This window comes from Ochotona princeps, chromosome 7 (assembly GCF_030435755.1).
Source record: "Ochotona princeps isolate mOchPri1 chromosome 7, mOchPri1.hap1, whole genome shotgun sequence".
Classification (NCBI taxonomy): Eukaryota; Metazoa; Chordata; class Mammalia; order Lagomorpha; family Ochotonidae; genus Ochotona; species Ochotona princeps.
In genome coordinates this window covers 8,518,342-8,541,589 of record NC_080838.1, presented here as the reverse complement: position 1 = coordinate 8,541,589, position 23,248 = coordinate 8,518,342, and the positions used below count along the sequence as shown (strand labels likewise).

Here is a 23,248-nt window from a genome sequence, read left to right as displayed (position 1 = left end):
CAGCGAGGACTACAAAGAACATGGTATTTCTTTGATTACAAACTGCTTTCCTTTGCCTGTATTCTGTCGTTCTTGCCTGGCGGGCTCTGAGGTCATAGTGGAGCACATGTGTGAAGCCCTGTGTCCAGTCTCTCGTGAGACCCAGCATGAGGCCATCCCAGTAGCTGCCTGGCTGCCTGGCTGCCGAGAGAGCCTGTTTGCAGCCAACAACCAATGCTCCTGAACAAAAACTGACGGAGCCAAAGTTCAGCACTTTTTTGTGCAAATGATTGTTCTTAATTGGTGCTTAAAAACCAGAAGTGAAAGATGGCTCGATTTCTCTGTCAAGTCAGTTGTTCACTCCAAATCTGTGGGAGAAGAACTGAGCGTGCAGCGGCGAGCTGCCCGGGAGAAGGAAGAGGCCCGTGTCAACTCAAGGAGCACAACATACAAAGAGTTTATTTATGCAGTACAGACTTTTTCTCAAATGTTTTTCACAGAATTCCATACAGCAGTCTACTAGAAAAGTAGAAGTATACAACACCAAAATAACATTGTTTCTTAGTACAAATAGCTAATCAAAAAGAAGGTGGAGAGAGTTCAGTAACAAAGAGAAGATAAAACGGGTGTTGCTTACCACAGCACCTGGTGGCCCTCGGTTCTGGAATCTGGGACTAGGGGGTGGGGGACGGGGGACCCTGCTGTGGTTGGGTCTCCTTGCACAGCCAGACCTTGGAGGGAGCTTTGGTACTTGGATTTACTTGAAAGAAAAATGAAGGTTATGAGCCCAGGAGCCTCTCCCTCGGGTCACTGTGCTGTGTCATGGAGGCGGCAGATCAGGAAACCAAAAGGTAAGTAGCTCACGCTTGCTCTGAGGATCCCTTAGGTTAAATGAAAGTCTCTCCAAATCATAATTTTTTATGTCTAAAACATGCTTAAAGAATAATATTAGAAATAACTCATTGAAATGTCTTAAATTACATTAACCATAATTTAAACATTCCTATGTAAATCCCAGGAATTTCAGCGCTGAAGAAGCACAATTTGGAAAAAAATACAGGACCCAAAAGCACAGCCTCAGATTCCCCAACCCCTCATTACAGCCCATTTCCCACGTCAGAGTCATGGAATTCTCACAGTTACGGATGACTGGGAAGGGGTTTTTCTTTTTTCCATAGTAGAGCTAGAATAAGTGGGGTTTGCTCACTCCACTGTAAGTTTCCATAATTGGTGAAAATAGACTTCTTATGACTAAAAATATAGATTTTTTTAAAACTACAGAACCCAGCAGCCCGTTTTCTTCTTTGCTCTCCTCCCCACCCCACCCCACCCCCAATGTCAAGCAAAGTCTACAAAAATAGCAATTGACATTAAAAAATACTTTGCTGCTTCGAGCAAATTTAAGTTACATTCAGATGTGATTGCTGTTTCTGCCAGGACGCTGCCCGGGCACCTCCCCGCCCAGCTGCGGGGCGGCCCAGGGCACAGCTGTCACCCTCAGTAGCGGGTCTGGTATTCATGATGCCACCGGTTGAAGTCGTTGTAAAACAGAACGATGCTGCCGGAAGCCATGCCGGAAATGATGCAGCTGGGAAGACAGAGCAGGGCGGGTTGACAGGTCTGTGGTTTCCGAGGGTCCGCACCCCAAGCTCCAGCTAATATAGAAGGTGGCAGTCAGCCTGCGCTTAAAACCCAGGCGGGCTTTTTGCTGGGATCAGCACACAATTTTGCATGCATATTTACGAGAACAGGGTGACTTTTCAATACCTGTATACATGCAGTGATCAAATTGCTTAGCAATGCGCATGGCCTCGCATTGATCATGTGTGTCGAGAACATTAAAAATCCTCTCCTGGCTGTGCATTACTGCGGACTGTGGCCACCCCTGCTGTGCCACCTCCGGAATCAGTTCTACCTCCGACTTGGATGAGATGAGCTGGTTGAGAACCCACGTAGGAGATGTCCGATTTGTGTGGCTGGCTTATTTCACTGAACATAGTGCTCTCTGGGTTCATCTGTGTTGTTGGAAACTAGAGGATTTCACCATCTCATGACGCGATGTTACTACATTACAGATACAGACCATATTTTCCTCATTCCTTTGGTGACAGACCTTAGCTCGAGTCCCTGTCTCGGCTGTTGTGACTGGTGCTGGGACGCAGGACTGCAGGCATCCCACGGACAGACCTCTTGTCCTGTGGCTGTAGACCCACTAGTGGGTTGCCACATCACGTGGCTGTTAGCTTCTCACTTCGTTTGGAAGGTTATTAATTTGTGCTGAACATGTTGGCAAGTGATATGGAATGCATATATTTTTCAAAAGCACAAATTCAGAAAACTGACGTAGAAAAACAATTTAAATGGCTCCATATGTATTTACCCTCCCTCTACCGAGATAACTGAAAGCCAGCTTGTTTTCATGGATGAATTCAGTGAAACATTTAAAAAATAGTGTGATTTAATATGTTCTTTCAGGAAAGAGGGATCAAAAGCTTCCTCACTTCCAGAGAACAAGACCTACTGATACCGGAAACAAAGGTTGCAGGACCACAGGCCTACATAAAAGAGGTAAACCACAAAAAACAACCCTCTTAGCCAGTCAAATCCAGGGGAAAAGTTGAAATAAAGGACGAACTATTAGGTATTTCTTCTCCTTTCTCCCTCCCTAGCCTCCCACAGCCTAAGTGAGTGTGTCTTTGCCCTGTTCAGCCATCTTGGAACGCCAGTTTCTTTTTGATGACTAAAGTGAGCCCCGAGTAGATTGAAGCTACACGTAACTGAGACAGCAGCCGTGTGCAGGCTGAGTTACGGTAACGTGAAGGCACCTGGTCATTTCTAAGGAGGACTGTGCTGGTGGGACCTCTCCTCTAAGCAACAGATCCAAAGAGACCACCAACTCAGTCCCTGCAGGAAGCAGCTCATGGTGACAGAGGCCTCACCTTAACAAGAGGAGTGTTGGCCAGCATTCTGGCTGGGGTCTCCTCTGCAGAGAAAGCTTTGGTGCCCGTCAGGCTTTGGGGTGTCTCCCAGCACTGGGACTCAGAAGGACGTGCCCAGGAACGTGTGAGCAGAGATGGAGGGCCGGCAGGCTGGCTGCAGCTGCCTTCCACCTCCAAGGCGGAGACTGGTATTTCAGATCTCACTCTGGTTGGCTTAGGACCAGTCCTTTGAGGTCATAGTCCACATCTTCCCTAGTAATTTGTATCAGAACCAAAAATTAAAACATCACCATGAAAAGTCAGACACAAAGTGGTCATGAAGCAAGGCTGCTGCCTGGGATGCTTGAGCCCGTGGCTGCCTTCCTGCTTCCTGTCCAGGCACCTCCGCTTTGACCCAGCTTCCTGCAGGTGCACACTCCAGGAGGCAGGCAGAGGATGCTGGCTCAGGTTTCTGAGTTCCTGCTACCCGGATGAGAGGCCTGGCTGGTCTGCTGGCTATGGCCTGCTTCAGCCCTGAGTGTTGCAGGCCTGCAGGGAGTGAATCGGTGGGCGGAAAAGCTTTCACTCATTCCTTCTGCCTTTCAAATAAGACAGGAAAATGAATATAAACTACTTTTTGAGAAGCCTAAATCAAGTGGAAAAAAAAGCAAACAGCAAAGCGCCCAAGATTAGCCTTATGGTCAACTACTTCAAATGTAATGAGAAAGCCAGAGATTGGCAGAGTGGATTTAAAAACTAGGAGTAATTCTGTGTCTAACAGACACATTTGAGGGCTATCACTGTGGGGCATGGGCTAAAGCTCTTGCTTCCTGCTAATGTGCCTGTGCCCCTGCCATCTACAAGGGAGATGAGGACGAAGTTCTTGGCTGGGCCATTTGGAGTGAACTAGCTGTTGGAAGATTCACATTCATTCATTTGTTCTCACATAAATAGTTTATATATATATATAAGGTGAATCATTTTATATTAGGACTTAGTAGGTTAAAAGTTAAAGGATGGAGGGCCAACATCATGGCATAATACATTCAACTGCAGCCCACAATTCTGGCATCCCCTATTGGCACCAGGTCAAATTCCAGCCACTCCACTTCCAATCATACTCCCTGCTAATGTGTCTGGGTAAACATGGGGAGCTGGCCCCTCTGTAGATATATTTATAGATGTATATAGATAGAATATCCTGTCTTTCAAATAAACACTGGAAAAATATATCCCAGGCCAATAGTAACAGAAGGTCAAGGTAGCCATGGCAATATCAAACAAAACACACGGAGTCAAGAATTGTAGCAGGGCACAGGACACCATATATATTGAAAAAAGGGTCGCTTATCAAGAAGATACCATTATACTCACTAAATATGAGAGCCCCTAGACACATGGAGCAATGAGTGAAATTAAAGGGAAAAACACTTGTACGAAAGACCAGTTTTCCAGACTAGGTAGAATAAGATGGAGGAGAGATATGGATATGAAGTATGTGAACAATTTGTAAGTTAATTAGACCTGACACAGATATACAGAACACCCATCCAACAGCAAAACAATTATTCATTTTTCTGAAGTGCATATGAAACCTAGGATAAGTCATTTGTTAGACTACAAAAGAAGCCTTAATTTAGAAAGACTGAAATCACTCCATCACAACAGAATGAACTAGAAATCAATAATGGAAGGAAAATTCATAAATGCACAAATATGCAGAAATTGAACAATGGATGAAAGAAATCACTAAAAATACCCTAACAAATAAAAAAAATAACATGCTAAATGTTACAGGATGCAGCAAAAACACACACTAAAACCACAGCTCAGTAACCTAGCTTTATACCTCAAGGAACTAGAAAACGGAGCAAACTAAATCCAAATTTTGCAAAAAGAAAGACAAGGGCAGAGATTTTCAGTGAAACAACACAGAAGAAAACAGCCAAAAACCATATTGGCTCTTGGGGAAAAGAAGCAGAACTGACAAACCTCTTCCTGCATTGTCTAAGAAAGATAACTTGTACATCACAGCACAGATAGGACCAATTTTGCAGAAATAAGAACCTAGTAGGAATGCCAACAAATTGGATACCTCTATGAGATGCAAAATTTTTTTGGAAACAACATACTAAATCATGGAGAAATAGAAAATCTGAATAGACCTATAATAGGGAGGTTGAATCAGTAATCAAAAACCTTCCTCTCTCCCCGAGAGAGCCCGGGCCAGATGGCTTCAGTACTGAAGTAAACCTACTATTTGAAGGACTAGAGTGATACTGCTCAAGTGCTTTCCCAAGACCGAAGCACAGGGAACACTGCCCAACTCGCTGAATGGAAAGACACCACTAAAAAGCATTATGGACCAGCTCCCCACACGAATGTGCATTCAAAACGAACGAACAAATCACATTGCACGTATCCTGTGGTATCTACCACTGGAATCCAAATACAGTTTTACTTGCAAAAATCATAATATGTAAGTGTATATATATATATATATATATATATATATATAAAACAATGAATTCACATGACCATCTCAATTCAGAAAAGGCATCCAAAATATTTAACATTCCTTCATTACAAAAATACTCAAACAGGCAATGGAAGGAAACTACCTCCGATGATAACATTTCTCAAAAACCCAGAGCTAGCACACTGGATGGTGACCAACTGGAAGCTGTGTCCCTCAGGTCATGAACAAGCAAGATGCCCACCTCCACCTTTCACTCAGCACCGCACTCAGGTCCCAGGCAGAACAGTGAGGGTGGGCAGCAAAACCAAGAGGCATCCTATCGGAAAGAAGTTGTCTCTGTCCCTTGATAAACATGACCTTACATGTAGGAAATCCTAGCGTCTACCACAAAACAAAAACCCTGACCCTTACAGCTAATAAGCATATCCAGCAAACCTGAGGACATGTAATTGCATTTTTTGTATCTCAACAATGTCACGAATAATTCTATTTACATTGGCATTCAAAAGAATAACTTTTAGAATAAATGTAACTATCGCTTCTCAGCCTTTTGGCTAAGATCAAGTGTAGAATAAATGTAACCAAACAGACAAAATACTTGTTTGCTGAAAACTGTAAAACACTGCCAAAAGAAAGAAGACATTAAATCAATGCAACCCCCTGCCCTGGTTGTGACTTGGAGGACTTCCTATAGCTGTCAGCTATTCAAAGGTAGTTACAGCTTTAATAGAGTCCCTTTCAAAATCCAAGTGATGTTTTCTGCCAAATTTAGAGAGTTCTAACATGTGAAATCTCAGGGACCCCAAGTAGCCAGAACAATCCTGAGAACAGACTCAGAGGTCTCCCAATGTCCAACTGTTAAAGTTACTGCGAAGCTACAGTCATTAAAGTGGTGCAGCCCTGGCTAAACAGACAACAGAGTAAAGTTTAGAGAGAGGTTGATAGCATGGTCATATTGTTCAATGGGGAAACTACTGCCTTCCTGACAAATGCTGCTCGGAAACCTTGTAAGCCACATGCGAGATAATGAAGTTGGACACTTAGCCACCATCACATACAAAAATGAGCTCCAAAAAGTTTCGCTATGCAACTCTTAGGAGGAAATCTTGATGACACTAAAACACAGGCCAACGAAAGGAAACAAGTTGGATTTTGTGCATCTAAGGATGCCGGGAAGACAGTGAAAAGGCGTTACTAGGGCAGTGTGCATCCAGACCAATAAGAGGCCATACTGTACAGATTAAAACAGCCATTATTAAAAACCAATCAGACTGTAACAAATTGTTAGTCACTATGTGGGAAAATCACAACGCTTGGTATTGCTGGGAGGAATCTGAAATGGTGCAGCTACCATGGAAAACAGTCCCAAATTCCTTAAAAACATTAAACTTGGAATTGCTATATGAGCTGGCATTTTCACCCTAGGGTGTACATATCCACTAGAAATGCACACCCATGTTCGCAGCAGCATGATTCACAAAAACACAAAATGGAAACAGTTCCTGTGTCCATGGAGAGAGAAATAAATAATGCAGTCTGTCCACCCAATGGAACATTATTTAGTCTTAAAAAGGAATCAGATGTGGATACATGACATGGTGTGGATGAACCCTGGAAACTATGCTAAGTGAAATAAGCCAGGCCAGTTGATGGTGTGTAATTGGAGCCTTTGCTACTTAAACCTTGTCTGTTCCTTGAGAATCAGGTTTATGTCCAAGAATGTAGACACTTACCTTGAAATGTGTGGGTCACACAGGTGACCACAAGCAACCCAGCCCAACCATCCCAGCCCTTGGGCAGTTAATGAAATTCCCCTGTAACCCCTGCGTTACCTCTGGTCGTAGGACAGAGCCATGGCCCGGATACCAGCGTCGCAGCCTGGATAGGCAAAGAGCTGCTTGAGGTCAGACACTTGCCAGACCACAACCACGCCGTGGTCTCCCCCGGTGAGCAGGTACTGCCCGTCACGGCTCAGCTGGATGGCCTGTGGGACAGAGCGGCACTCGGTAAAGATTAGTCACTCTACAAACACTTCAACTTCCACTCGGCGTCTCATTCTGCTAGCTACCATGGCACACACAAGACAGCACACAAGGGGAAATCCTTAGAGGTTTCTCTGTTTTTACTTGTTTTTCAAAAACTACAAGCTATAGAAGAGCTGTATCTTTTTTTTTTTTTTTAATTTAGGCCTAAGGATGAAGTGGCGAGCTCTTCCAGTTCTGCCAATGATTCCTGGATGGCACATGCTGCAGACGGGGCCCCCTCCCCTCTGTTGGAGCCTGCAGAGTGTACTTGTCCACTTGGCATGCCCGAGCTTGGTGGCTAGTGCTAGCTGGCCACACCCCCCTGCAGCACCGCTGCCTGTGCCACTCTGGCCACATGGAGGTGGCCTGCCGGCAGCCCTGGCACCTGCAGGAGTCCAGCTGGTCTCAGGGGAGAGCCACCAGGCTTCAGGGCTAACCGGCCTGCAGAGGCAGTGTTTGCAGGCTCTGACATGGACACTGCTCCCATGGCTAGGCCCTTGGTCACAAGGCCAGCCTGTACCACCCACACGCCTGCCCTGTCCAGCCCTGCCAGTGAGGAGCACGTGGTGTACCCTCAGAAGCTGCTTTTCATAAAACAGGCACCCAGGAGTGGAAGCCTGGGGACAAAATGAATCCCCTTGCCTGTCTGAAGAACTTCTCGGCATGTGCTAATGGTTGTAGAAACAGAACCTTTTATGACCCGTGCATTGTAGGATGCGCAGACCGCAAGGCTCCTCAGAGAGGCTCCAGCAGAACACAGCCCCGGGCAGTTGTAAGCCTTGCTTCCAACACCTCAGGGGACCTGGGCCACACGGCCCGAGGGATCACTGCTCTCCACAGAGAGCACACTGCCTCCCTGGCTCCTCTACCGAGGGCCACTGCTACGATTCTTCCTGCTCCCCCAACCCCTCCTCGTCCCAACTTCTTGGGGTTTGCAGTTGCTCTCGCTGGACTCCTAACATTCACTGCAGACACCTGCACCCACACTCCATGGGAATACAGATTATGCTAGCAGCAAAGAAAATACTTCAATTCCTGCAAAATATACTTCCATTATTCTGCATGGAGTTTAAGTATGGGTGCGTTAGGCGCACAATCTACCCTTTTAAAAATGATGAAAGCAGAGAAAAGTACCAGGACCAGCACAGTGGTACAGCAAGTTAAGCTGCTACCTACAATGCCGGCATCCCCTGGAGTGACAGTCGGGCTGCTCTGCGACTGATCTAGCTCCCTGCTGAAGTACCTGGAAAAGGAGTGGAAGAGAGCCAACTGCTTGGGCACCTGCTACCATGGGGAGACCCGAGTGAAGTTCCAGGTGCCCAGCTTTGCTTGGTCCAGCCCTGGCCATTGCAATCATTTGGGGAGTGCACCAGTAGATGGAAGATCTCACACTCTAACTACATTTCAAGTAAATAAATCTTTTCATAAAGGCCATTTCATACACATTCAATTCACATTTGCACAAACGTCTACTGCTCGTGAAATATATCTTATTCTCAAGAAAGGCAAAAACACATCTAGGAAAAACCTAAGTGTAGAAGATGCATGCATATGACTTGTAATTCTCCAAGTCTTATTAACTAATGCAAATAGTAAGATTTTTCCACATGAGTAAGACTCAGTGGACTCCCCTTCCATTCATCTCACACAGGGCAACCTCCGGAGAGTCTGGGTGCTGCAGGAAAGACCAGGGCAGATAATTATTTGCTCCATGTAGAAAATTCAGCAGATGAAAATCCATTAACCTTCGTGTTATAGTTCACTTGAATTTTAGACTTGAGGCTTTTTACTTGAGGCTATATTAAAACAAATTAAAACCATTAATCTTGAACTCTCTGTTCTAATAGAGAATTTCTAATCCCACTTCTGCCTAGTTAAGGAAATCCTGGGCTTCGAGGGCTATGCATTCATTGGCACTCAAAACATTTGCATGAACAAGGTGACAAAAAGATATTTTGCTGGTCTCTGCCCTGAGGAAGCGGTCACATCCCTCCGGGAGTCAGGGCCGGGTAAGGCTTACCCAGGGGTCCCTGTCTTCCCCACCAACTGCATGTACGTGGTTCTGAGCTCTCATCACTTTCTCTTTCGGGTGGTCCTGAGTAGCGGTTTTAAGGGGCTGCAGAGCTGAGTACATCTCATGCCCTAGAGGCCCAGGCCTGGGGGCATGGTGGCTGCACTGATTCCAGCCTGAGGGGCTGCCAGCAGGCCCAGGCAGTCTGCTAAGGCCAACCTGAAACCCAGTCATGGGAAAAGAAAAACATCAGTGTTCCAGTGGGGGTGGGGAAGGGTGAGCGGTGGTCCCCCTTCCCCTAGGATTAAATGCCTTGTTCACTCTATATGGGCTGCCTGCCATGGACATCCTTAGCTGATGTACTATGTTAACCCAGCTCGTCTCAAGGCCACCGGACAATCTGGACTCTGCGGTAAAAGCAGGTGGGAAGCCCAGATGGGCAAGGGGCTCTCCGGGCTGCCTGCCTGCCTGCCTGTGGGAGGTTCCTGGTATTTCAGAGACCATTTCTGGCCTGGCCTGGTGACTCCCGGCTCCCTTCCTGCAGAGGGGTGGTCTGCAGGGGTGCAACTGGAGAGCAGCGATGGCTCCCAGCCTGCCTGCCTGCCTCTCCCCCTCCTCCCCGGCTCCCCCATGAGCTGAGCCGGGAGCCAGCTCTCAGTAGCCGGGCACGGAGGGGCTAGTTTTAGACAAGTTCGCTTTAATCACACGGTTGCCACTTGCGAGTTAATATGATAAAGTGCAGGAGTGCTGCAGGAAAGGCAGTGGATTGTTTAAGCCTAAAACCCGGTGGGAACTGATCTTTCAGAGAGGGGAAAACAATGGCTCCGGGCGGAAGGCGGAGGAAGGGATGGCGCGCCTGCAGCAGCTTGCCGCCCGCTGCCGGAATGGTTGGAAATGGTGAGGCGTTTCGAGTTATTTTACTGCTGCATTAGCGAAGCTGGTAATATAATAGCAACTCAAAGTGACGGATTATCAACAGTACGACTATAAAGAAAAGACTAAAGGAAAACCCTCGGATGTGTACTTGGTTTAAACTCAGTATTAATGGGACGAATGGGGACGTCAGGGCCGAGCCTGCGCGAGGGAGTGTGTGAGCCATAGGCAGGCAGGGTGGATGGCGCCACCCGCGCTGCACGGCCCGCTGTCTGCACAAGGCAGCCTGGGCCAAGGTGACTGCAGAAAGGTCACGGAAAATACAAAGCATCTTGTGATCCCACTTCTCCACGAGCCTTCTGAGATTTCCTCATACACGGGGATTCTCCCCCGTTCCCACCGCCTGGCCGTTACACTGGCCGAGATCTGAGACATGGACGGGAGGGACTGACGCCAACTACCCTCCCAGCACCTGCAGGAGCATCACCAGCTGAAGTTCCAGAGCCACCCTAAGACCACACTGGGAGGACAGAGGGACCCCCACGCCCGCTGCCCTGGGTCCCCTCATGTGAAATGCCAGGAACAGGGTTCCCTTGCCCTGCACCTGGGAGCTGGGAGGGGAAGAAGCATGGGCCTCCCAGAGAGCGGCCCTCCTCCTCTCCTCGGCCTTTACTCCCTGGAAAGGAGGCCAGACCCCGGAGGGCCTGCCCACTTTCCTTGTTTTGGGCCTAACTCTCGCTGTACTGTAGTCTCGAAGAAGCCCCCTCTGACACTAGGCGCTGATTTCTAAACACTGCGAATCCCCTTGCTGCTGACCCACTGAGATGCAAAGAGGCCCTGGTCGTTGGTGTGCTGTGCTCTGCTCCACTCGGTGTGGCTCACAGAACAGGACTGTGCGGTGAGCCGCCTTCGATTCAGAAAGAGACGGTGCAGTGTGCCATGGACCACTGTCCTCGATGGCTTTCCAGGGCTAGGGGGCCACCTGCGCTGAGCAGCCAGCCTGGGCACTTGGGCACAGAGAGGGCCCGAGCATGGCAGGTACCTGCTGGCTGGCTGCAGAGGCGCCTCGAAGTGTCACCTAATGCTGTGCCATTGGCCTGAACCCCCCCACTCCAAATTCAGGGGACCCTCCCCCTTCTGATTTGCCACATTTGGAGGGTAAAAAAAAGAAAAATTCCACACAACTGGAAGGCCGGCGGGCACTCACCCTGATACTGTCACGTGTCTCGGCGGTGGCCTGGAGCTTCCCATTCACGCTGAACGTGCAGAAGAGGCCACTCTCGTAGAATATGACGCAGTGACCCTCCCTTGAAGCCTGGATGAGCCTGGGTCTCAGGCAGTTTGCAGGAGCCTCCAAGGTCCGTAACAGGTCTCCATTCATGGAATGTATGAGACACGGGCCTTCTGAGGAAAGAAGAAAAGCGAAAGTTGAGGTATTTGGTGAATGGGGCCAACACAATGGCACAGGCAAGCTAAGCCTGCACCTGTGGGACGCGCATCCCATATGGGTGCTGGTTCCGGTCCCAGCTGCTCTGCTTCTGATCCAGCTTCTGCTAACAGAACAGCAAAACAGCAGAGAAGAGCCCAAGGCCTGGGACACCTGCACCCATGGGGGAGACTTAGAGCAAGCTACAGGCTCCACAACTCTCACTGTTGTGGGCATCTGGGGGAATGAGCCAACCAAGGAAGAGCTCTCTATCTCTCCCTCTTTGAAACTCTTTCAAGTCAAATAAATAAATTTTTAAAAATACTTTCAGGAACATAGACAAATGTGTCTCATACAAGTCAGGTGGTCAGGGATCTACCCTACTACTCTGCCCGCTAGGTGACTCCTGGGCCCTGGCACCTCCTGCCTGCTCCCCCAGGCCTACCAAGAACACACGTGGAAGTCAAGGCTCTCGGCCCCAGGCTGCTCTCCAACATCAATAGAGAGGCGGTCCTTGCTGTGCATGGTTCTAGAATGTCTCAACAGAAATGGCATGAACCACCCAAAACCAGTTCACATTTCAATTATCATAGTGATTGCGTAAGGATCATGTTTTGTGGCTAGCTCCTCTGTCCAAAAATGTAAACCACACACACACACACACACACACATATCATGACGAGTGACTAACACATAACTTCTTTCAAATTCTGCTGGTCACTGGTCGGCGTCAGCTTTCCAGTTATGCCCAGACAGTGAGCAGTTGTAGTTGGGTCACCTCCTCATCTCCCAGTGATCAAATGTCATATTTTACAAAAATGTCTACAAATTTGCAAGGGTATTGAACAACTGAGAGGAAACTTCAGCAAAGCCATGGAAGCAATAAAGCTGACATGGACTCTTGGAACTGGCATGGGGTCACAGGGCACAGAGCTGCCTGGGGACGCGGGGACACGGCTAAGACATGCTCGCTATGCAGTCAGCAGATGACGGAAGGGGACTTTGCAGCATAAATTGGGGAACTGGTCCAAAACTGGTGTCTGAGAGGGACAGACAACAGCAAAAGCCTGGCTTTTAAGGGAACCTTGGTGCTTATTTCTTGACACTGAACACACAAAATACTGGACCGTGCTGGAATGTGTCAGGAGTGGAACAGCCCCCCAGGGATGGACAAGTACTCCCCGAGTGCACACGAGCAGTGATCACTGTCACTCAAAGCACTCTTGGCAAGCTTCTCACAAGGAAAGAAAAGCCTCCAGTTCTCAATGCTTTAGTTATAATATACCAAGAAGGTAAGTGTCTCGTGATTTTTTTTTCATGTCCATAAGGCCTAAGACTATTTCAGAAAGTTCGTGGACAAGTGGAATTAAAGACAAGCTTATTTTGATACAAACATGTTTAACTCCACACATAGTTTTTTTCAGGATATGCATTTTCACTGATCACTTGAGAGATCCCTTGTGTACAAGGATTTCAGCATTTTTTGTATCAAACAACTTTTAATCGTTTTCCATGTACTTTTCAATATAGCCTAATGTAGTCACAGACAGGCCAAAGCTCATGTTAGCTGAGCATGTATGAGATCCCTGGGTGTAAGAAGGAAAAAAACAAAAACCAGTAGTAGGGCCCGGTGGTGTGACCTAGTGGTTAAAGTCCTCACCTTGAACATGCCGGGATCCCATATGGGCGCCAGTTCTAATCCCGGCAGCTCTACTTCCCATTCAGCTCCCTGCTTGTGGTCTGGGAAAGCAGTCGAGGACGGCCCAATGCTTTGGGATCCTGCACCCGCGTGGGAGACCTGGAGGAAGTTCCTGGTTCCCGGTTCCAGATCGGCACAGCACCGGCTGTTGTGGCTCACTTGGGGAGTGAATCATCGGACGGAAGATCTTCCTCTCTGTCTCTCCTTCTCTCTGTATATCTGACTTTGTAATAAAAATAAATAAATCTTTAAAAAAAACAGTAGTTATAGAATTCTTGCTATTATTATAATTATGTTACTGTTTTGCCCGACTAAAATTTTAATTGCAATTCTTTCAATAGTTAATAGACCTTGTCAGCTAGACTAGTTACTACAGTTCAGGACACAGATGGAGTGACCCATGTGTGTGATGTTTCCCTGCCAGGAGAGCCTTGGCGTCCTAAGGGGATGGTGCAGTTTTTCACATGTTGAGATCTTGGTTCGGAGCAGAGCCAGGGAGAAGAGTACATGATGAGACTGGACTATGCCATGAGTTGAGATTTATTTTTTGTGGGAAGCCATGCGGTTGGGTTGGATGGCATGGGTCTGTGATGAGCACCGCTCCTCGGTCAGTAAGGCTACAAGGAGTTTCTGGCTGCGTGGCAGGGCCAGGCAGAATGTCTCTGGTCACCTCATTGCTGCCTCACCCCATTGTATGGACACTCAGTCACCTCTCTGAGTTTCACAGAATTCTCCTGAGGGTGGTGGTGGTATTTTTCTGCTAATGTGAAGTGATTCCTGTAACTGGTATAACACCTCAAATTGATCAATCATGTTATGATAAAAACACAGCTAAAAGTATACGATAGTACAATTGAGCCCACAATGTCTCCAAACATCCTGTTATGTGCCCACTTTTGTCCTGAAGTTTGCCCTAGTATAAGTAATGTTTTCCTGAAGAAATGGCTTGATAATATCTTGGAACAGATGGCAATCATGGAGGTACAAAGAGCTTGTTTACCATGCGCCTCGAGCTGTTACAACACATGATATGACACATTTTGGTTTCTCACCACAGAAAGCAAAAGTATATGGGGCATCTTCTAAAGGGAAGCAAATGTGAACCCCCTCAAATGGCTTCAAATCTCAACCTTATATTGGCACTCATTTAGGGAAAGAAAACGGTTTATAAAGATAAAAGGAAGTTTCTTGCAAAGGCCCTCTCTTTGTAGATTGGCTGAGCTGCCTTGATCCCTTTCACTGCCCTTTAACAAAAGAACAAAAAACAATTGAATCAGCACTAGGTGAAGGTGACGGTAATTAATGTATGATCGATTATAAGATTTAATAAAGAATCTATGTTATATGCTTTTATAAATTCCTTTCATTTATGATCTTTTCTTTTAACTCTGTACTCTTGATATTTTAAGCAATATTAGTTAATGTTTAGTAAAAACTGATTTTGAGTATCAGTAAACCACTTGTCACTGTGAAACTGGATGTGTTGCCAACCGTGGAGTTCCTGGCTTCAGCCAGGTCACTGCAGGTTTGAATGAGTAACAGCTTGCTGCAAACGTTTTATCTGAAGTAAAATAATAATAATTTTTTTTTAGGATTGATTTTATAATCATTCTTTTATAATGAAGTAAAATGAAACAATTGGATATTGTACAAAAGCTTGTGATGATTTGTGTATAAATAAAGAAGGCAGCTTTTCTGAGTTGTCCATTATGAGCATTATGCCCTAGTGGTCCGTGTCTTATCTCTTCTAATCGTCTTGCCGATCCACGCATCCTTTGCAAAATCCCGAGTCAGTCAGAGCTGGTTTTTGGCAATTTTTTCTTGTTTTTATTGGAAAGCCAGTTATACAGAGAGGAAAAGAGGCAGAGAAGAAGATCTTCCGTCCATTGATTCACTCTGCAAGTGGCTGTAATGGCCAGAGCTCAGCCAATTCGAAGCCAGGAGCCCAGAGCTTCTTCCAGGTCTCCCACGCGGGTGCAGGGTCCCAAAGCATTGGGCCGTCCTCTAATGCTTTCCCAGGGCCCAAGCAGGGAGCTGGATGGGAAGCAGGACTGCTGGGATTAGAACCAGTGCCCATATGGGATCCTGGTTCAAGACAAGGACTTTAGCCACTAGGCTATGGCACCGGGCCCTATGACATGAAATGCAGACAGCTCTGTTTCCGATCAGAAGCTGACTTGTTGCTTGTGCTGGAATGTTCCTTTAATACCCTTGGGCTGAGTACAGGATGAAGCAACCAGCAGAAACCTCCAGGCAAACCAGCTCAATTGACTTTCCACTCCATTCTCAATGTATTCTGGCCCCCATCTGGTCCTTGGATCTCCAAGTTACAATAACCATTTAGACACCAAATGGAACTTAGCCTAGTCACAATGGAGAAGAATAAGCAAATACACAAAGATGTTCCTTGATGCTAAGGAGCAAACTACCGGGCTGTGATTTCTAAACAGAACTTTCCACAGTGATGGAAAGGTTGTACTATATGGCTGCCCATGGCCAGCTGTGTGGCTAGCGTCATTAAATTTTATTTAACAACTTCAGAGAGCCCCACGTGGCTCGTGGCAGCCATGACAGACAGAATCTTTGGAGGAAGGGGATCGGGTTTGTCTGCAGTGGTCTGCTGCCAGAAGCCATTCAGAAAGGCACCCACGTCACGCAGGTCCTGTGTGCTTACCTTGAGAACCGCTTAACACCAGGCCCAGCTCAGCGCACACGGCTGCACACGTGATCTCACAGTCGTGGCCTGTCAGGATGGCCCGCGGGGCAGTGGTCTCACCTGCAGGGAAAGAGAGAACGGAGGACACATCTTACACCACTGAGCTGTCGCCAGTGCCCATCATGCCTCAATTTTCCATTTACCGCCTGAGAACTCTATTGAACAAGACTCCTGTTGTGGGAGCAGGCATTTGAGACAATGATGAAGACGCCCTCCGGCGGCCCCCCCAGCAGACTGTCAGGGTCCTGGCCCAGCCCTCCGCTCCAGCTGTCCAGGAAACCACCCCAGGAGACAGGAGGGGGTGGCTCTGGTCACTTGGTTCCTTCCACCTGCACCAGGGTCCCAGTGGGGTTTCGTCTCTTGCCTTTGACCCAGCCCAGCCATGGTGATTTTGGGGATCTGGGAAGTGAACCAGAGGGTGTTTCTCCTCTTTCAAATAAATACGATACTTTTAAAAATCTTACTTAGGCCAAGGTCCAAATTACATACTTGTATTTTGAGTCTGAACTCTACACGTTGTTCCAGTTCAAGTCATCCCTACATGATTAGCAAACCACAGTGGTTGACAGTCCAGGCTTGCCTAGGACAAGAGCTGCATTCCAGAATGCCTCAAATGATTTCCAAGCGGAAGAGGGCCTGGCCAGCTGATCCAAAAGAGGGGACTGTGCCTCATCTGCATTTCAAAGAAAGGCGTCATCTCCGCTTTCAGCCTGTGCGGAGAGGGGAGTGGGCTACTGAAACCATTCAGGTGAGACACAGGGCATCTCAACGAAGCCCTTTCCTGAATACCTATTATTTTCTACTAAATTGACATATTTTACCAATATGTAAGTTTCAGAGTCTATTTTTCGATGATTCACTTAAAGAACCCAGGAAAACACTAAATCCTTTCATGTAAATCTACTGATAGTTAGTGGCTATTAGGGCAAAAGACCAGAGTAAGGGGTGCAGTTCGCGAGATCCTGGGGGATGTTTCACAGCATTTCGAGTCGACACCCGTGCCTGTTGCAAACTAAAAAGAAAACAGTGACTGGGAGTCGGCGTGGTGGCAATGCAAGCTAATCCCCCACTTGCGACGCCATCATCCCATATGGGCACTGGTTTCAGTCCCAGCTGCTCCACTTCCGATCAGCTCCCTGCTGGTGACCTGGGAAAGCAGTGGAGGATGGTCCAAGGCCTTGGGAACCTGCAGAAGCAGTTCCTGGCTCCCGACATCAGATGGGCTCAGCTTTGGTCACTGTGGCCATTTGAGAGTGAACAGTGGATGGAAGATCTCTCTCTATGTCTCTCCCCCACCCGCCACACCCACCTGTAACCCTGCCTTTCAAGTGAAGATAAATAAATGTTTTTTAAAAAGTAAAAGACTACATTAGAGAACCTAAAAGAAACGTGGCCAGCTGATAGGGAACTATATCATGAATGTAGGTGCTGCAGGGTTAACAGAAAGAACAATGAGCCTGCTTTGTGCCAGGCCACAGGATAAACTGGACCGAAGACTGCACTAGTCCCCTACCTCTCTGGTGTCCAAGGATAAGATACAAAATACTCGAGACCAGTGTGTTGGCTCAACTAGCTAATCCTCTGCTCCAAGTGCTAGTATCCCACACATGTGCCGGTTCATGTCCCAGCTAGCTCCCTCCTAAAAAATCACCCAACAATGACCCAATGCCTTGGAACCTACACCCACATTGGGGACCTGGAAGAGACTCCTGGCTCCTGGCTGTAGATACACTCAACTCCAGCCATTGTGACCATTTGCAGAGTGAACCAGCGGATGGAAGATCTTTGTGTCTCTCCTTCACTCTGTAAGTTGGTTGGTAATTAGCACTGTGTAATTCAAAGGACCAGCTGTGCCCCCAGAGCGGTCCCCGGCGCCAGCAGGTCATAACACCTTGGCAAAGAGGAACTGCCTCTCCTACCTCTGGACATGTGGCTGGGCCTGGGAAGGTCAGAGAAGGTCCGGGAATCCACTGGAAACCTCCTGTCCTTGGAAAGGCAATATTGCTATTGGACAGATCGATTCAGCCTCCAAAGCTGTGCTCCTCCCGTGGGTTGGTGGGCTCTCTGAAATTCCATGTAGAATGTGTGCACACGCTCTTTATTCCGGGTGGCAGTGCACCGAAACAGGGTTTGGTGACTGCACAGAGGATCCAGGATCAAATAAAGCCGAGCAGCCTCCACTCTGAAGACAGCAGGTCTGCCCCACTCCTCCAGGGGCCCGTGGTTACTGCAGCTGCACCAGCACTGAGAAGTTTCGCGCAGCGTTGGGGAACTGTGTCTCCCTGGGACTCCTGGGATCCAGGGCCCTCCCTGGAACCCTGCACCACGCTGGCAGGCCAGCAGAGGGAGCCATTCCGCATACTTCAAGGCGTAACAGCAAGGGGGATTAAGTGGAACAATTGGCTTGAATTTGATGGGAAGCTTTTATAAACTTATTCGGAGAAGCAAATCCAAGTTAATTAGAAAGTTTTCTTGACATTTATCACAAGAACATTTTTTTTTTTGCTTTAAAAGTCCACAAATTTTGGAAATGCTACAAGATGCAAATAACGTAAGCCAATCTGAATTACTTAACTTTCTGTTAAGGACAATTCTTGCCATAAAATTTGGATATAAACAGGTTCTATTTTTCAAAGTAAGCAGTTGCTCCAGCTCCGAAGCAGGGCTGCCCCCTTGCCCAAGAAAGCCTACATTCCACAGAAATACCACACAATGTTATTTTTGAAATTACTGTCTAATTATAGCTATCTTTAGGGAACTTTTTAAAACTCAACAATTAAAATCATTACGATCTAAGAAGTACATTTTGCTTTGTTTTCATAAGTTCCTGTTTCACGGAGTGGGGGGAGGGGCTGATTTCACTTTTAACCACATTTGCCTTCAAATTCCTCAGTGTCGCGAGGGCGTGGGATGAACGCAAGCTGCGGACGCATAAGCCGATGTCAGCTTCAGGCAGATGGGCAGTGGAGGCCCGGGCACAGGACGTAAGGCACGTGTTCTTTTCTAGCCCTAAGAATATTTTCTTGGGAACATGGTGGAGGAAGAGAAAGGGTGGCTGTCACATGCATTTCTTTCCTGGGTGTCAGAGCTGAGAGCTGTGCCCGCCTGCACAGTTTTAGGAAGCCTCCTGATTAACCCCAGCAGGCCAGGCTCCAAGCAGTTCTTAGCGATGTCTATTGTTAAAACAAACAAAATGATGCGTGGATTTTTTGCACCACAGGACACTTATCTCTTAATTCTATTTTTCCCAGAAATGACTGAAGCATCCTCACATGTATAACCACTCCCTGTGTGTCGCAAACTTTGAAGGTGTTTCTAAGTAAGTCTTCTTACGAAACTCGAATTTCCAGGAACCCAAACTCTACCATTTGTTGCATTCCAAAAATGAAAAGATGCCTGCAAGCTAACAGGGTCATTTCAAAACTGGAAAAAAAAAAAAGGGTGGGGGGTCTTTTCCGAGGACTTGATATCTACGTAAGGAAGTGTTTCATGCAGAGACCCCAAGGTTTGGCAAACTGTTTCCTAATCCAGGAAGCGGGTTAGACAGTTCAGGAAGTACAGAAAGAGGCGGGGGGGGGGAAGGGGGGAGCGGGAGAGAAACAACAAATGAAAAGCATCAGGGTAGAGAGTTGAGGGCCATTAGCTCCTTTTCAGGTAACTGCTTGCACACTCCTCGGTGGATTTCCAGTCCCAGCGCTGAGCTCCAGGAAATGGAACAGTGCAAGAGGAAACAGCATCTCCTTGAAGAGCTGCTGCCCTGCATGCTCCAGGCCTGGACCTGAGCTCTGGTTATTATCTGCACCGACCAGGCCTCCCTTCCCTTTGCTTGCCCAGAGCACGTTCCGTGTAAGTGCCTGCTCCTGATTCAGCAAGCCGCAGGGCTCTGCATAATTGCATCCACCATGGCCAATGCAATCACACCACGCAGGGATGTCAGCAGACAGGTGGAGGCCGCCTAAGTTCAGAGGACATTTGGGGAAACCCTGGGGACATTTGGGGAAGCCCTGGGGACGGGATCCCTCAGCGCAGAGGCTGGGCAGACGCAGGGCACAGACCTTCCACATGGTGAGCAGGGCCTGGCTGTACTTCTCCTTGGTCACACTGTCACACAGCAAGGGGGCTCACCCGGAGCTCGGTGCCACCTGGGGGCGGGGAAGCAGGACCCTTCCCCATTTATAGCGTGTATGCTTCTGGTCAGATAGTGAGACAACAAACCCTCCTGCTGCACCGCATGCCCCCCAGGCCCTTCCCTCCTCCTTGTTAGCCTGGGGGAACCCAGCCCCGCCCCAGGAAGGTGATTCTGGGGCTCCCTCGCTGCAGTCTCCCAGCCAACGAAGCGCAGGGAGAGTATATTTTGCACCACTATCAGGTTACTCCTTTGAAGAAAAGGGTGCGACGGTGGTCAGGGATACACGAGGGCTTCACCTTGGCTTTGTGCGACACAGGAGCTTCCCCAAGGGTCGGTGACAAAGCACACAGACTCCCTTCAGGAACCTTTTAAAGTCTCCCTGCTTGAAAAATGGCCGAGGCTTTCAATAGTGCTGAGAGAAAGCTCTCATCTCGCTGCTGGTTTAAGGGGCTACACTTCAAACTCTTCTTGAAGGAGGAAAGAAAAAAGAAGTAGAAGAGGACAGGCTGCTCGGGGCTGCTTTGAAAAGCCTGCGCAGTTACATCAAAGGAGGGGGCGTCTTTGTGCCCCAGCGCAGGTTTAGGACTACTGATGCAAATCCCCCCAGGGGCTGAAAGGGGTCCTCACAGAGCACCGCCGACGGCCTTCACGGGAGAGGACCAAGCCAAATGAGATTAGGGGCAGTGCAGCCCGTGCCACGACGCCGGGTCGCGCGGGTCTGCACCGTGGAGGCGCGGGTCTGCACGGATCTGCACCGAGATCTCGGGACAGGACTCCGAGCACCTGTAACTTGCAATCGACGCAGCACGCAGTCCATTCCGATCTAGTTGGCACTGAGAATGGGTCCGGGTTTGAAATACTAGGTGAAATGTCTTCATACCAGTGGGCGGCACAATCAATGTTTTTATGAAACGTGTTTCTTTGCTCTCCTAACATGAAATAGACACATTTCTTCATCCAATGGATTTTGAACCACTCAGAAATTATCCGTAAGAGAAGAGAAGAGAAGAGGAAATAGTAATTCCTTTAGTACCCTGCTCGTAAGTGTTCCAGGAGAGACAGCCCACAAGGTCTGGCTCCAGTAAGGCCACGGGCTGTTCTAACCCAGGCAAGCATAGACCTCACATGTATTTCTGATGAACTCATAGTTACTTTAAAAAAAAAAAAAAAAAAAACAAAAAACACGAAGTCCTTGGCATGGGGGGGGGGGCGCATCATCTTCTCATTCTTGTAAAAATTAAATCACTTCAAAATGTGCTGTAAAATTCTCCTCAATCATTAAAATGTTATTATTCACAGAATGAATCTCCTGAATTCATTCTCCATCTTTAAAATATCATCTCTTATGAAGCCAAGTGGGATTCCATATTCTCCTATTCACAGTTTTGTAAACAGCACATCATTTCTTCCCAGCTAAGTTCAGCTGAGCTGGCTCTGACACTAGCATCCTTCACTCCCCAGCGCCTCCATCATCCCCAGGGCCTCCGTCATCCCCAGCGCCTCCGTCATCCCCAGCGCCTCCGTCACTCCCCAGCGCCTCTGTCACTCCCCAGCGCCTCCGTCATCCCCAGCGCCTCCGTCATCCCCAGCGCCTCCGTCATCCCCAGCGCCTCTGTCATCCCTGTTTACCAATACCACTGCTGTTGCTGCACTTCAGAAATGGGCAACAATCTGTAGTGGACCGGAGACCAAGCTATTTATTACTACAGATCCTGTCTGCAAAACCAATATTTAATATTAATTCATAAAATCCTTACAGATAGCCATTATACTCTTCCACATTAGTAAAATCTAAGATCTAGGATTATCTGGCCGTTTAGAAGACTAAAACAAAACACTAAAACCCACCTCTCATTTACAAAATCAGTAGGGAATTCATTTTGAAAAAAAAGATTAGAAAAATACAATTTTTAATTATATATTAATCTTAATCTGTAAATTTAAAAAATTCCATAATTTGCCGTAAAGTGACAAGTTAGTAAAAACTTTCTAAATCTAAATATTGTATGTGCCAGTCGTCGCCTTAAGATGGATAGCGCTACTTTCAACATGTCTGTGCTTCTACGTTAATTACAGCTCATCACTACAAAACATTCCTGTGCAAACTGAACGCCTAAGCCAGCCTGTCCCGTGTGGCTCACCATTATGGTAAGACAGGGAAGGAGATGGCTTTGTTGAAACGGAAATGAGGTGAGCTGTAAAGCGCTAAACCTTTTCCATTGACTTTCTAACTATTTCAGGTGAATACTGCTACATTTTAATTATGTAAAGAGAAAACAATTTCATTTTAAAAAAATTCATTCCAGCTCCACCAATCCTCTCCTGTCCCTCCCATTGGTCACAGTCTCTTCGGTGAAATAATGTTGATAAAACACACAGACAACATGACATGCCCAGCAGTACTTGAGGTGTAACAACTATCAGAGAGTGAATTTTGCTGGCCCCTTCCCATAAATATTAGAATGACCTTGCTACTATACACACACACACACACACACACACACACACACACAAAACCTCCAAACACCTACAAAATGCAGGGCTGGGCCAAGCTGAAGCCAGGAGCCAGGGACTCCCACTGTGCAGGCAGCCTTATCCACTTAGCAGGGAAGTTGGATAGAAAGTGGAGCGGCCTTACCAGTGTGGTGGCATAGCACACTAACACTCTGTTTGCAGGAACCAACATTCCATTTGGGCACCGGTTCATGTCCTGGATGCTCTACTTCCCAATCCAGTTCCCTGCTTATGAGTTGGGAAAGCAGAAGAGGATGACCTCAAGACCTTGGGCCCCAGTGCCCACATGGAAGACCCATAGGAAGTTCCTGGCTCCTGGCTTCCAATTGGTTCAGCTTCTGGCCATTGTAGCCATTCGGGGCATGAAAAGGAGACCCCTCTTGGTCTCTCCTTCTCTTTAAAATATCTGGCTTTCAAAGTGAAAATAAATACATCTTTTTGAAAAGAAAAAAAAGCGAGTGGCCAGGACTTCAACCACAC

At 47.4% G+C, this 23,248-nt stretch overlaps 1 protein-coding gene across 3 annotated transcripts in view; it reads right to left on the bottom strand.

Moving 5' to 3' along the window:
• Window positions 1-420: 420 nt before the first annotated feature.
• LRBA (LPS responsive beige-like anchor protein) overlaps window positions 421-23,248 on the bottom strand; it is a 609,418-nt gene continuing 586,590 nt past the window's right edge. For all 3 annotated transcript variants that reach the window (XM_058666763.1, XM_058666762.1, XM_058666764.1), the window contains exons 54-57: window positions 16,084-16,185; window positions 11,492-11,688; window positions 7,209-7,360; window positions 421-1,567 (exon numbers count right to left, since the gene is read on the bottom strand). In XM_058666763.1, coding sequence (XP_058522746.1) covers window positions 1,477-1,567; window positions 7,209-7,360; window positions 11,492-11,688; window positions 16,084-16,185 — 542 coding nt within the window. In that variant the 3' untranslated portion in view covers window positions 421-1,476. The remainder of the gene's footprint in view (window positions 1,568-7,208; window positions 7,361-11,491; window positions 11,689-16,083; window positions 16,186-23,248) is intronic.